The sequence below is a fragment of the Amphiprion ocellaris genome, chromosome 20 (genome assembly GCF_022539595.1).
Source record: "Amphiprion ocellaris isolate individual 3 ecotype Okinawa chromosome 20, ASM2253959v1, whole genome shotgun sequence".
Lineage (NCBI taxonomy): Eukaryota > Metazoa > Chordata > Actinopteri > Pomacentridae > Amphiprion > Amphiprion ocellaris.
This window is the reverse complement of record NC_072785.1, coordinates 17,883,636-17,895,422: the sequence shown is the minus strand read 5'-3', so window position 1 is coordinate 17,895,422 and position 11,787 is coordinate 17,883,636. Positions and strand designations below refer to the sequence as shown.

Sequence of the window (11,787 nt, the reverse complement as noted above, 5' to 3'; positions counted from 1 at the left end):
TTGAAGTCACAAAACACTCACCGTCCTCGAACGTCTCCAATAATGCAGCAGCTGAGTCTCCCTCCTGTTGCTCGTCAGTGCGGTGCCAGTCAATAGCTTCCATTAAACCTCTTTCGACACCTCCTGGTTGACCCACGCCGGCCGTTGTGGTCCTTGGTGGACCAATAGTCATTTTTGAGCTTTTTCAGCTTCTCCCTACACTGCTTCATTGTCCTCTTTATATACAGTCTACTGTATATGTGAGCGGCCATCCGCTCAGAGACCTCCTGATAAACTTTCTATGTCCAGCTCCCTCTGTATTCTTTGGTCCACCACCAAAGACAGAAAAGTCTCGACCTCTTCATTCACCCACGGTACAGGTCTGGCTGTCATATTAAAATTATGAAGACAGAGAGGTCTGTGAAGAGCAATGCACACAGTCGCTGTTTAGTTTTTTTTAAATGCCGGTGTTGCAGTTTAACTGGTGATCAGGTTAACTGGTGATAATTTCCGTCTCCGGATGTTCCGTCCGCAGATTCGTCACGATCAGAACTGGATTTAAGTGAAATAAAGATACCAGATAAAGAAGACCTCGCCGAAAAACGCCGGCATCACTACTTCATAAAGTCTATATCCATGTAAATATCATCTACAGACAGTAAAAAGAAACGTGCGGGCCGAAATAAAAAAAACACGTATTTTTCGAGTATGGTGAGAGGATTCGAAACCACGTAATCTAGCGGTAAACCCACAACATGAAAGCACGTCCGCTGCTGTGTTGTGTGTTTTCTTGGTGAGACAATAAATAGTTTTCTGACTCGTTATTAACCAGGCAGCCTGTGTTAAGTTGTGATTATCCCCAGTTGACATGGACGTGATTCCTGAACAATCACCAGGTGTTAAACACCTGACAGGATGACAGTGATCTATGTGGATGAAGCGGAATGTTTGTCGAGCTGATCGGTAGCACAGTGAGTAAAACGGTGGTCTCGTAATTTTACCGCTGGATTACGTGGTTTCGAATCCTCTCACCTACTTGAAAAATACGTGTTTTTTATTTCGGCCCGCACGTTTCTTTTTACTGTCTGTAGATGATATTTACATGGATATAGACTTTATTAAGTAGTGATGCCGGCGTTTTTCGGCGAGGTCTTCTTTATCTGGTATCTTTATTTCACGTAAATCCAGGTCTGATCGTGACGAATCTGCGGACGGAACATCTGGAGACGGAAACTATCACCAGTTAACCTGATCACCAGTTACACTGGAACACCGGTTTTGTTTTCGTGCTGGAGTCGCTCTCGTGTGTCGTCACTCCCTGTCCAATCAGTGGGCTGCACTCCTGTCCAATCAGTGGCCTGCACTATGTAGACGTCACATCTCGGCTCACTTCATCTCGGTTGGAACCTCAGCCGAGAAGGTACGGAAAATCGTGCCTGATACCGTGCACTAATCCATATGGAAACGCTCGCAAACAAAGACGAGCCGAGCAGCACCGCGCCGAGTAGGTGCTTGTGGAATCGCGGCTTTAGTGTTTCCTTTTTGTCTCGCTTGTGTTTTTTGTCTTGTTTTTATCATTTTGTGTTTTGCTTTTTTTGTTGTTTTAAGCATCGTTTTTGTAGTTTTGTGGGTTTTTTTGTCTCGCTTGTGTTGTTTATCCATTTTTTTGTTGTTTTGTTTCTCGTTTTTGTCATTTTTTGTCTCGTTTTTGTCGTTTGTCTCTTTTTTTGTCATTTTGCTTCTCGCTTTTGTTGTTTTGTGTCTCATTTTTGTCATTATGTGTCTTGTTTTTGTAATATTTTGTCTTGTGTTTGTTGTTTTTGGTCTGATTTTTGTCATTTTGATCATAAAGTAAACTACTATATCATTCACTTCCAGATACCTGTGATTAAATGCTTTGTGCCTTTGTAGAAACACTGTGATCTATAGGTTGTAATGTGTAAATGATAAACTGTAGCGTAATGTTGTTGAAATTGAATTTATTTTTCTTAATAAATTTCAGGTCGTTCATAATGATTTGTAAAAAGATAATTTCTTCAATGTGAACATTTTTGCACTAAAACAAGCGAAAAACATGGAGTTATTGTTATTTATAGGTTATTATGCTGTGATTAATCATCTTATAGCTCCTTAGAATTATCTCAAGTATCAGTGTATATAAATCTATATGTAAAGTATGTAAATTATCTCCACCTGCAGCTACAACAGTAACATGCTGCCGACACTGATGCTTCACTTTGAAGTATCTAATGATGTGAGATATAATGATACTTCAGTCAAGGGCAGCAAACCAGTGCTTTTACTTTACTATTTTAACTGAATTTTGCTACCAATACTTAGGTACATCTGCTTAAAAAGGATTTTATTGCAGGTTCTTTATCTGTTTTCCATTGATGTATTGGTACATTTTACTTGAGGCTTCTTCCATTCTTCCATCACTTCACTACAGTCCTGCTCTTATTAAAAATCAGGGGCATGTTTCTCTCTCAACCCTTATATAATAAAAACATGCTTTTTCACCAATTCAGCAGTTTCTCCTACAAGTCCCTGGAGTCGGTGCTCTGTGTTTGTTTGTTTTGTTTTTTTTTTTAAGTCTCTGAACTTCCTACGATTTAAAGGTGACTCTGTCTAATCAAAGTGCATGTTGTCTGATGTTTTGTTGTTATGATTGTCTGCTCTTTCTTTCTGCAGTTGCAGCGGTGCAGTGCCGTCAGTAAACAGACCGCACGCTCAAGTTCGGTGTAATTCAGCATCCATTCTGCTGAAGTGTCCATGAACAGGAAACTGAGCAACCCAGGCCTGTCGCTGCGTAGATAAGCAGCACCAGTCTCGCTGCTGCAACTTTAGAATTGCAAAACAGCTTACAGTGAAGTACTTTGCACCAAGATTTTTATCAAGTAAAATGCCCTAAATAGCTCCAGTATCTTACTTTAAAAGAAAGAAGACAGGAGTGTATCTTCCTGATTTTGCACGGCAGCTGCTTTAGCTTATCTCATGTGCATCAAAACGTTAAAATCGTCTTATTTGTCTGCCTCTGGATGTTGATTCTCACATCGATTTACCACCTTTAAACAAGAGTAATGATGCCTAATGTTTCACATATATGGTGTCTATTGATTCCAGACTGCATTTCCCAGACTCTGTTTCTGTGGGAAATACTTTTATTTCTAGTATAAAACACAGAAGCGCTCTGGCTTGCAGCAGTGTGTGAGTGACACCCTCCTCACACAGCACAGCACAACACAACACTACATTCCCCAGGAGAGTCCTGGTGGCAGAGCCGCACCTCCAGCTCCGTGGTGGTTTTTGGGCAGTGCAGCTGGAGTCAGGTAAGGGATGGTTGTCAGGTGAGCGCCACACTGGGCCAAACCTCACTGTGTGATGCTGCGCATTGCAGCTGGCCAAAAAGGCAGACTGTGAGCCCTGGCTGTCAACATCTGCTCCAGAGACCGTACCATCTGCCCGAAGCCCCGGGGGGAGCATCTCTCTCCGTCTCAGACCAGCTGCAGAGCCCCAGACGTGGACCTGAGCAGCCTTGCAGAAGCAGAGAACACGGCCAAGACACAGTCAGAGCCACCGAGCGCTGAAACATTTGTCTCACACACTTAGCCATGTTTTATTTGTGGGGTGCGATCACAGTGAGGCTCACACAAACAAAACTCCCGCTTCTACTGATTGTATTTGCACCATTTAGTGGCCTACTGATGTAGTTACTGCAGCTTACAGAAACTGTACGTCACATTTTTACAGGCAATAACTCACTTGGAACAATGAGCAGGAAGGTAGTTTTACAATTCGCAAGTTAATCAAAATTAAGGGAGGAAATTAATGAATGATTGAGCAATAAGAATTTCTTTCTTTACTATAAACCTCTATCTAAATTGTAGAGCCGGAAAATACATTCTAGGAATGTTTGTCAATGCTCTACAATGAAGTTTATTCATCCAAATATTAGAATACTTTGGTTCATGTGGCCTTATAGGTTCTTGAGTTCATCCATATGTCCAAGAAGCATTGAGTTAACGATAAAAAAAGAGCCTGCACAGCTGTTGTTAAGACCTTTTTATTTCATCAATTTGAAAGAAACAAGCAAAAACAGTGTACAAAGTTTATATTATTTGTTTACTAAAGCTGGTGTCCTCAGTCTCAGGAATACGGGAGGGCAGGTACAAAAAGAAGTTGAAATAAAAAATAAAAAGTATAAAATGAATTTCCCTATTTTCAGAAGGTGACAGCAAAGGGTGAGTGTGCATAGGAATAAGTAACAAACAGATTTTTTAAAAAACGAACAAAGTTTTGCAAACGATTGAAGAGAAAACAATATCATAAAAACCATTACATTCAATAATGTATTACGCAATTTTGAGAAAATGATTATCCGTCATCTTAAAAATACTGAAGTGCTTTTGGGAAACTCTGAGTACACTTTGAAGGAAGACTTTCACTTCCCCAGAGTCTCAGTTTAACCTCAGCTGTCTTTAAAAGGGAAGAAATCATTCAAACAAGCAAATCTTGTTTATTGTGTCCACAACATTTGAATTTATATTATCAAAAAAAAACTAATTTAGTCTTTACCAACCATAAAAGTACAAATAAGAGTCCAAATACAATCATTTTGGGGAAGCAAAGTGCATATCATTGGCACAGTAAAACTCGTTTTAATCAATGCTGGTCTCATATAAATAACTCAGAAGCTCGTGAAGGGACAGAAGTCCCTTTAAGTAGCAGATCAAAGATGACTCTGTGTGTTTTCCCCTGAAGCCCAGTTTGTTTGCGAAGTATTCCTAAAGAAGTGTATTATGTAAAAGTGACCTCATTGAGGCTGCAGCGAGCGCACTGGGTGGAAAACACCCAATACTGTACTGTACAGGGAAGAAAAACCCAGAGGAGAGAAGAGTTTCTGAAGGGGTCTGCACTGAGCGACCCTGCTCAGAGGGAAACCAGGAGGTGTCTGCAGCACAGCATCGAGATAAAAAGGCATCAGGAAGTATAAGCACTTACTTCAGGGGAGAGCTGGAGAAGCTATTTATTCTCCTGAACAGGAAAATGGGGATTCTCTCAATGACTCTGATGTGCAAACAGTTAACTGAGGGAATCCACTGCAGGAAAGCCTTAATGATTAAACACTCTGCATTCTTCGCATGTCTGCCATTCCTCACATCAGACTGTATGGCACATTATCAGGCCCATCATGGTGTGACATGATATTATTACAGACCGACTAGAGTCAGTTTTGCATCAGGGTAACAGGAAAGTGATAAAGAACTTTCCAGGTGACGGCATTTCAGTCTTAGGAGAATTAGCCATGTGTTACAAGACATAAGTATGCAGGAAGATTGACTTTATTTGATACGGTACATTCACTTAGAAGCCAAAAATGTTTGAATGGACTTGGAAAAACATGGATTTATCACCCATTCAACAAACAACAACACACTCTCTGCTCACATGATGTTTTTGGTCCACAGCATGCCTATTTTCTATTTGAAATGCTTGATTTGTACTTTCACTACATATGTTCAATGTAAAAGGCCCTTTTCAAACTTCATCGATTTATAGCAATAGCCTAATTTGTGCATAGCTACATTTCCCCATTCATTATGGTGTATGGATGCCTGCTCAGTATACAACATAACAACCAGGAAATGCAGGGTAGTGTTATCTCCGTGGTCAGTCTTCAAAGGCCACACAACAACAACCACAGTTATCTTTGTTTTGTCTTGTATTTCCTCCTTCCTGTAAAACACAACGTGCGGATCGTGACTGTTACATCCAACGACAGCTTCTGCGGACAATGCTGGGAGGACGCAGGGCTGTGGCCCTGGTCGTGAGAGTGCAGTCGGGTGGGGGGTGAGGGGAGATGGTGGGACCAGAGGAATGCTTGAGAGTCGCTTAGGCCGTTCCACTGGCAGAGTAGGAGAACTGGGGGAAGTGGGGTCTCCGCTCGCTGTCAAACGACTCCATACTGTCATCTGTGGAAGGAACAACAGAAAACGTCAGTTCTAGTGGTAGATACGGGTGGTACATGTGACAATATATATACCCCATGAGGCAACAAAGATTTGTCAGCCCTTTTCCATACCTCTTATACCTTCAGTATCTCTGGGTATATTTGACCATCGCAATGTTCTAAAATTACAAACAGCTACATTTTCAAGAAATACTAGATTTGTGATCAGCTTAATGTTATTTTTGTCATATTTCATTCACCCCCTTCAAAGTTGTCCCCTCTGCTTTTCAACATTGAATCACGGGCAACATAATTTGGCTTTTTTGACGAGAATTTACAAAATAAAAGACTCTTTCACTTTTCTTTCACTTCTTGTAGTCCTTCTTTCTAACCTCCTGATTGTAATCTATTTTTATCTTTTATTTCCTCTTCTCTCTTAACCCCCTTATGTGATGTTGTCCTTTTAACCAGCTTTTAATTAGCTATCCATTCTGCACATTTTTGTCTTTTTTTATGTTCTGTCAAAGCACTTTGTGAATGTTCTTCTTAAAGGTGCTACACAAATAAAGTTATTATACTATTCATTACGTATTGCTACAAAGCAATGCCAATAAATTAAAAATATTGAAGGCAAAATCAGTGACTGCATATTCAGCCCCTTCACGTCAGTATTTTGTAGATGTAATTTTGATCAAAGCTACACTCATCCTGTGTGGATTGGTCTCAATCAGCACATCTGGACACTGACGTTATTCTAGTCTTCTTTGCAAAACTGTCAGGTTGCACAGGGATCATGAATGAATGGCCAATTTCAGTTTTCTCAGTGGGATTGAGGTCTGGGCTCTTCCCTCTGATCTCAAGAACATTCACCTTATTGTCTTCAAATTATTTCGGTTTAGTTGTGGCTGTCTGCTTTGGTTACTGTCTTGCTGGATAACAAACTTTCGTCCGAGTCCCAGTTCTCCTGCAGACTGCATCAGGTTGTCCTCTAGGATGATCATGATGCTGCTGCCACCATGCTTCACAGTGAGGATGATGCACTCACAAAACAGCATCTAGTCAGATGGTCTCATCAGACCAAACAACTCTTTTCCTGTTGACCTCAGAGGCAACCACATGTCTACTGGCGAATATTTAAGCTTTGATATGAGCTTTCTTCAACAGCAGTTTTCTCTTTGCCGATCTACCATAAAACGTTGAGTGGTGAAGAACGGGCAGCAGTTACTGTCTCTCTCATCTCAGCTGTAGAAACCTGTAACTCCCTCAGAGGAGTCATGGGTGTCTTGGTGGCCTCCTCACTAGGCCCTTTCTTGCATGGTGTCTCAGTTTCTGTGGACAGTTTGCTCTTATATATATATATATATATATATATATATATATATATATATATATATATATATATATATATATATATATATATATATATATATATATATGGACAATTTGCATATATACCATATTCCTTCCATTTGTTGATGATGGATTAACTGTACTCCATGTATTCCACATCATAACTTGGAAAAGTTCTAGTATCCATCCCCTGACTGATGCTTTTCAATAACTTCACAGAGTTGCCAGGCGTGTTCTTTTGTCTTTATGGGGAAGTTATAACCAGAATACAGATTCACCAGCGGCTTTTCACGCACCATTTTACTAAATGGATTACTTCATGCACCAACTGGCTGCACCTGTGTGGAATTAGACGAGTCACTTTAAAGTGAGTGAATACTTGTGTATGTCGTTTATTTTATGTTTTATACTTCTAATTAATTGATATAACTTTGTAGCAACCAATTTTGACATGAAATAGTCTATTTTTAGACATTCTTGTCAAAAAAGCCTAAATAAATTGACCATGATTCAATACTGAAAGGTAATAAAAGGGAAAAACTTCAAAGAAGGGTCAGTACTTTTTATAGGCCCTGTAGAGACAGAAACACATTTTAATATTTTACTAAATATACATAAAATGTTGTACGTTGTACAGAAATAACAACAATTACTGTAATAGAGGCTTGTGTCTACATTGCCCACTTACAACAGAGGTAAATACTATTTAAATTATTCCTACAGGCAAAAAACATTTAGACATTTTCTTAAAGTTTTTAAAAAATATATAAATATTCAGTCAAAACCACTGCATTCTAGTACATGAGGCTATTAGCTGTTACACTGTTTTTGCTGAGTGACATCCTGCTCCTGCTTGGTTAGCATCAACACTGCTGATCCTCATTTTTAAAACTTATTCTGGATCTTTCAAAAGCACATTTTTCATATAAAAAATATTTATCCATAAACATTTTATATTTTATTTTCTCATTATTGTCAGTTTCAATAACCTGATATGCTGTCACTTTTTACTCTCATCATATTTTCCTTTTATTGTAACTAATGCATGGTTGTCATTGACATGCATCTGGCGACTTTGTGGGGTACAACACTCAGTTTTAATGGCGCTGGCTCTCCAGGAGAGGGCAGACTGCTCTCAAGGGAGCTACCTACTCATGTTTGTGAGCTTCATATCTGAAGCCTCAGCCCGTGAACACATCGCACAATTCTCTACAGATGCAAATACTGAAGATAACCTCTGTGACCGAATGAATTAGTTCAGTATTGAGTTTCTCTACTGAGCCAGTGACAATCATTTTAAGTTTCACATGAAAGCTAATTTAGAGGGCTGAATTAGTACATTTCTTTTCTAGGATTAGTAACTCAGTGGCCCTTAGACAGAAAAAATAAGGTCAGCTTTCATCTTGAGTGATGCTAAAGAGTATTATTGTTAATAAAGTCTCACAGGAGGGAGAGGGAAATTTATCATACAAGTGTGTCGGCAGTTTTACACACAGTCCAGTGCTCATCAACCTTAACGTCAAATGCAAATGCAACATCACAAAGCTGCACAAAAAGCAACAATCTGATTATTTGAATTGTCTATTAAGCAAAGAAATATTAAGTATACTGTCTATGTCTGCTGCTACCTTGTCCGGGTGGCGTAATAGTGATGGTTTGTGCTGTGAACTCCTCGTCAAAATATCGTGTGTCCGTCTCCGAGGTAACTTGGGGCTTAAACGGCGGGACCAGCTGTTGGAGAGGAGAGAAGAGACACAAACATATCAGCACATCAGAGTTGTCAGTCTGTTTGGTAACAGTTGCCAGTCTGATGACAATCTATATCGTTTCTAGGTGGCGGCGCTTCAAGTGACGTAATGTTATTGATCCCTGAGGGAACAGCAGCTATCTTTGTTTGGTGTCCTTACAGAGACAATGATCACAAGACATTGAAAGAAAAACACAGCAAGAGGTACAGCTTAGACACTCACCTTCTTCTCATAAACATCTTGCCATTCGATCCCAGCAAAGAATTTGTGTTGCATGATTTCCTTGGCATCATCAGGTCCTCCACCTAACCTGGAAACACAAGTACAAAAGAGCAAATCAGGATGTATGTCCTGGAGTACATCACTACTAATATTTTTTTTGCTACTTTTCCTGCTATTGTATCATGAAAACAGTTAATGACCTCAAAGTAGAGACACATGTTTGAATTACATAAAAACTAGAATTTACAGTGCGACAGCTGAGGATGAAATAGAGGTTCTCACCTCTGCATCGGGTCTTTCTTCAGAAGGCCAGAGAGCAGCGAGCGTGCCTCAGGGCCGAGTGTTCGAGGGAAGCGGATGTCTTCCATGAGGATGAGCTCAAACAGCTTCTCGTGGTCCTGGTTGTAGAACGGCAGTCTGCCGCACATCATCTCGTACATCACCACCCCCAGACCCCACCAGTCCACAGCACGGCCGTAGTCATTGTCTTCTAGTACCTTGGTAATTGGAGATGGGTAATAGCGTTGTTAATGCAGATGTTAGGATGCTCTTAAGTGAACTTGTTGACAAAGGTGTCTAGTGCCTCTATGCTGTTTTCATGCATATTTGGTAAAAGAAAATAACTGCTACATTTTGGAAGCGACAGTTTATGTTCGGCCAATAAGGTTGTGTTTGGACATCAAAGGGCTGTGAGGACAGCAGCTCTGTAAGGTGCATATACAAACCCTAAAGCAACTGGGTTGCCCCATCCACCAACCCCCCAAACAAAATCGCCTGCTCTCGCCCCTGGTCTGTACTTTTGAGGCAGTCCTAGCCAACACTGACTCACATCTCACATTAGGAGCGAGGATAGAGTTTCCCCTGGAGGCCTGCATATTTAATCACCACAGGGCCTTCCACACATACACACAAACAGATCAACAAGCTGCAGAGGTGTGGGTCGCTTAAATAAGCAAATGTGTGGCAACAAACAGAAAGGGGTCTTACAAACAAACCAGCTAAATGAACACAGGTAAAGTCATAGAAAGGGAAATATTTTGTCTTATTTTTTCCATAAGATGACTTTTCTTGACATTTCTTAATGAGACAAACTCCTCCAGTGTTGTGCTTAGTGAACAGCACAACCTGTTGCATGACTAATGTGCTGCTGAGCGGAGTTGTTCCAAGGTCTCCGGGGACATGTACTGGATTCTACCTCGCCAGGCGGATGTTGAAGGTGAAATCAAGACAAGGAGAACAGTCTGTTCTCTTAAACCTTCAGCAGCATGATGCGAGGTAATTCAGACCTAAGAATAGAAACTTAGGTAAAAAGATGAGGGCGGATTAATAGAATTAGATATGGACACAACAGCGCACAGGCTGAGAGTGAGGGTCCTGGAAAACAGATGGACGGATGTGTCCGTAAAAGGAACAAAACTACTGTGTATGTGCATGTGAACGCACTGTGCATGTGTCTGTGGGCACTCGGCCTGGCGCTGTGGTGTGTGGTGAGCATCGAGGAGGAGGACTGGGAGGGCAGGGGGAGTAACGTGAAGCCGGTGTGGGGCTAGGATTACTGGGCCGTCTCTATTTCCAGCGCTGCTGTCGTGTGATTCACACCGTGCGACAGCTGGGCCCGCAGCTGCCCCATATATGTAGAAGAGCGCCACAGCTGTGAAGCTGCCAGGAGCGCAGGAGCCAAGCTCATCCCTCATATACGTAACCAGGACTGCTTGCCTGCCTGCTTGGGCCCCAGCCCCAAACTAATACTGTTACACTGCCCCAAAGGAGCAGAGATAGGGGAGGAGAGAGGGAGGAAAGAGAGGATAAAAGGCACACGCACTTGCTGCTGCTGCTTTGGAGCCCTGCTCTGTAAACTGCACTTTTTTGCTCACAACGTTCTACGCTGACAGCAATTAATCTTTCAAGCTGGTGAATCCAGATCGGTGTCGGTGGCTGGATTAGACACGTCCGCATTTTTCTTTGTAGATGTTTCCTAAAAGCAAATTCCCTAAGCCAATAGTGGTTTTCTTTTTGTAGCTACTTAATAAAAGTGACTAAGTGAATTTGTCCCACTCCTTACTCCAGAGACAAACTGGTCAGGCTTTTGCAGAGGGGGTCTGTCCTCCCTCTCCCTTCCTCCCTCTCTCTCCCCCCCTGCTCTGGGTGGAATATTCCCAGACGTTACAGCATTCCTGTGCAGCACACACAACAAGGTCATTGTTTACTGCAGAACAACCTGTAACACTGCCTGGCCTGCACTCCATAGAGACGCTCGCCAGCGACCCTGTTGCCATGGTAACGCCCCATGATGTCTCCCTGCTCACTGCTGCTGAGGTTGAACCTGTCGTGGACAGCTCTGCTCTGTGTAGGAGCAAAGTGAGCTTAGGATGGACAGCTGGAGCACTCAGAGGAATTTTTAGAAACGGTTGAGAGAGGTACTGAAAATAAACTGCTTATTGTTCACAGTTTATGCCTGTATGACCTGGTGCTGATTGTTAGAAACGGTTTAGCCTGACAGACAGAAACGAGAGGTAGGTATACGTTTCCTGACAGGCA

At 41.5% G+C, this 11,787-nt stretch overlaps 1 protein-coding gene across 2 annotated transcripts in view; it reads right to left on the bottom strand.

The window, feature by feature from the left end:
• Nucleotides 1-5,303: 5,303 nt before the first annotated feature.
• The window catches only part of akt1 (v-akt murine thymoma viral oncogene homolog 1), a 31,865-nt gene continuing 25,381 nt past the window's right edge, over nt 5,304-11,787 (bottom strand). For both annotated transcript variants that reach the window (XM_023273322.3, XM_023273321.3), the window contains exons 11-14: nt 9,532-9,746; nt 9,250-9,337; nt 8,908-9,010; nt 5,304-5,951 (exon numbers count right to left, since the gene is read on the bottom strand). In XM_023273322.3, the coding sequence (XP_023129090.1) occupies nt 5,872-5,951; nt 8,908-9,010; nt 9,250-9,337; nt 9,532-9,746 (486 nt within the window). In that variant the 3' untranslated portion in view covers nt 5,304-5,871. The remainder of the gene's footprint in view (nt 5,952-8,907; nt 9,011-9,249; nt 9,338-9,531; nt 9,747-11,787) is intronic.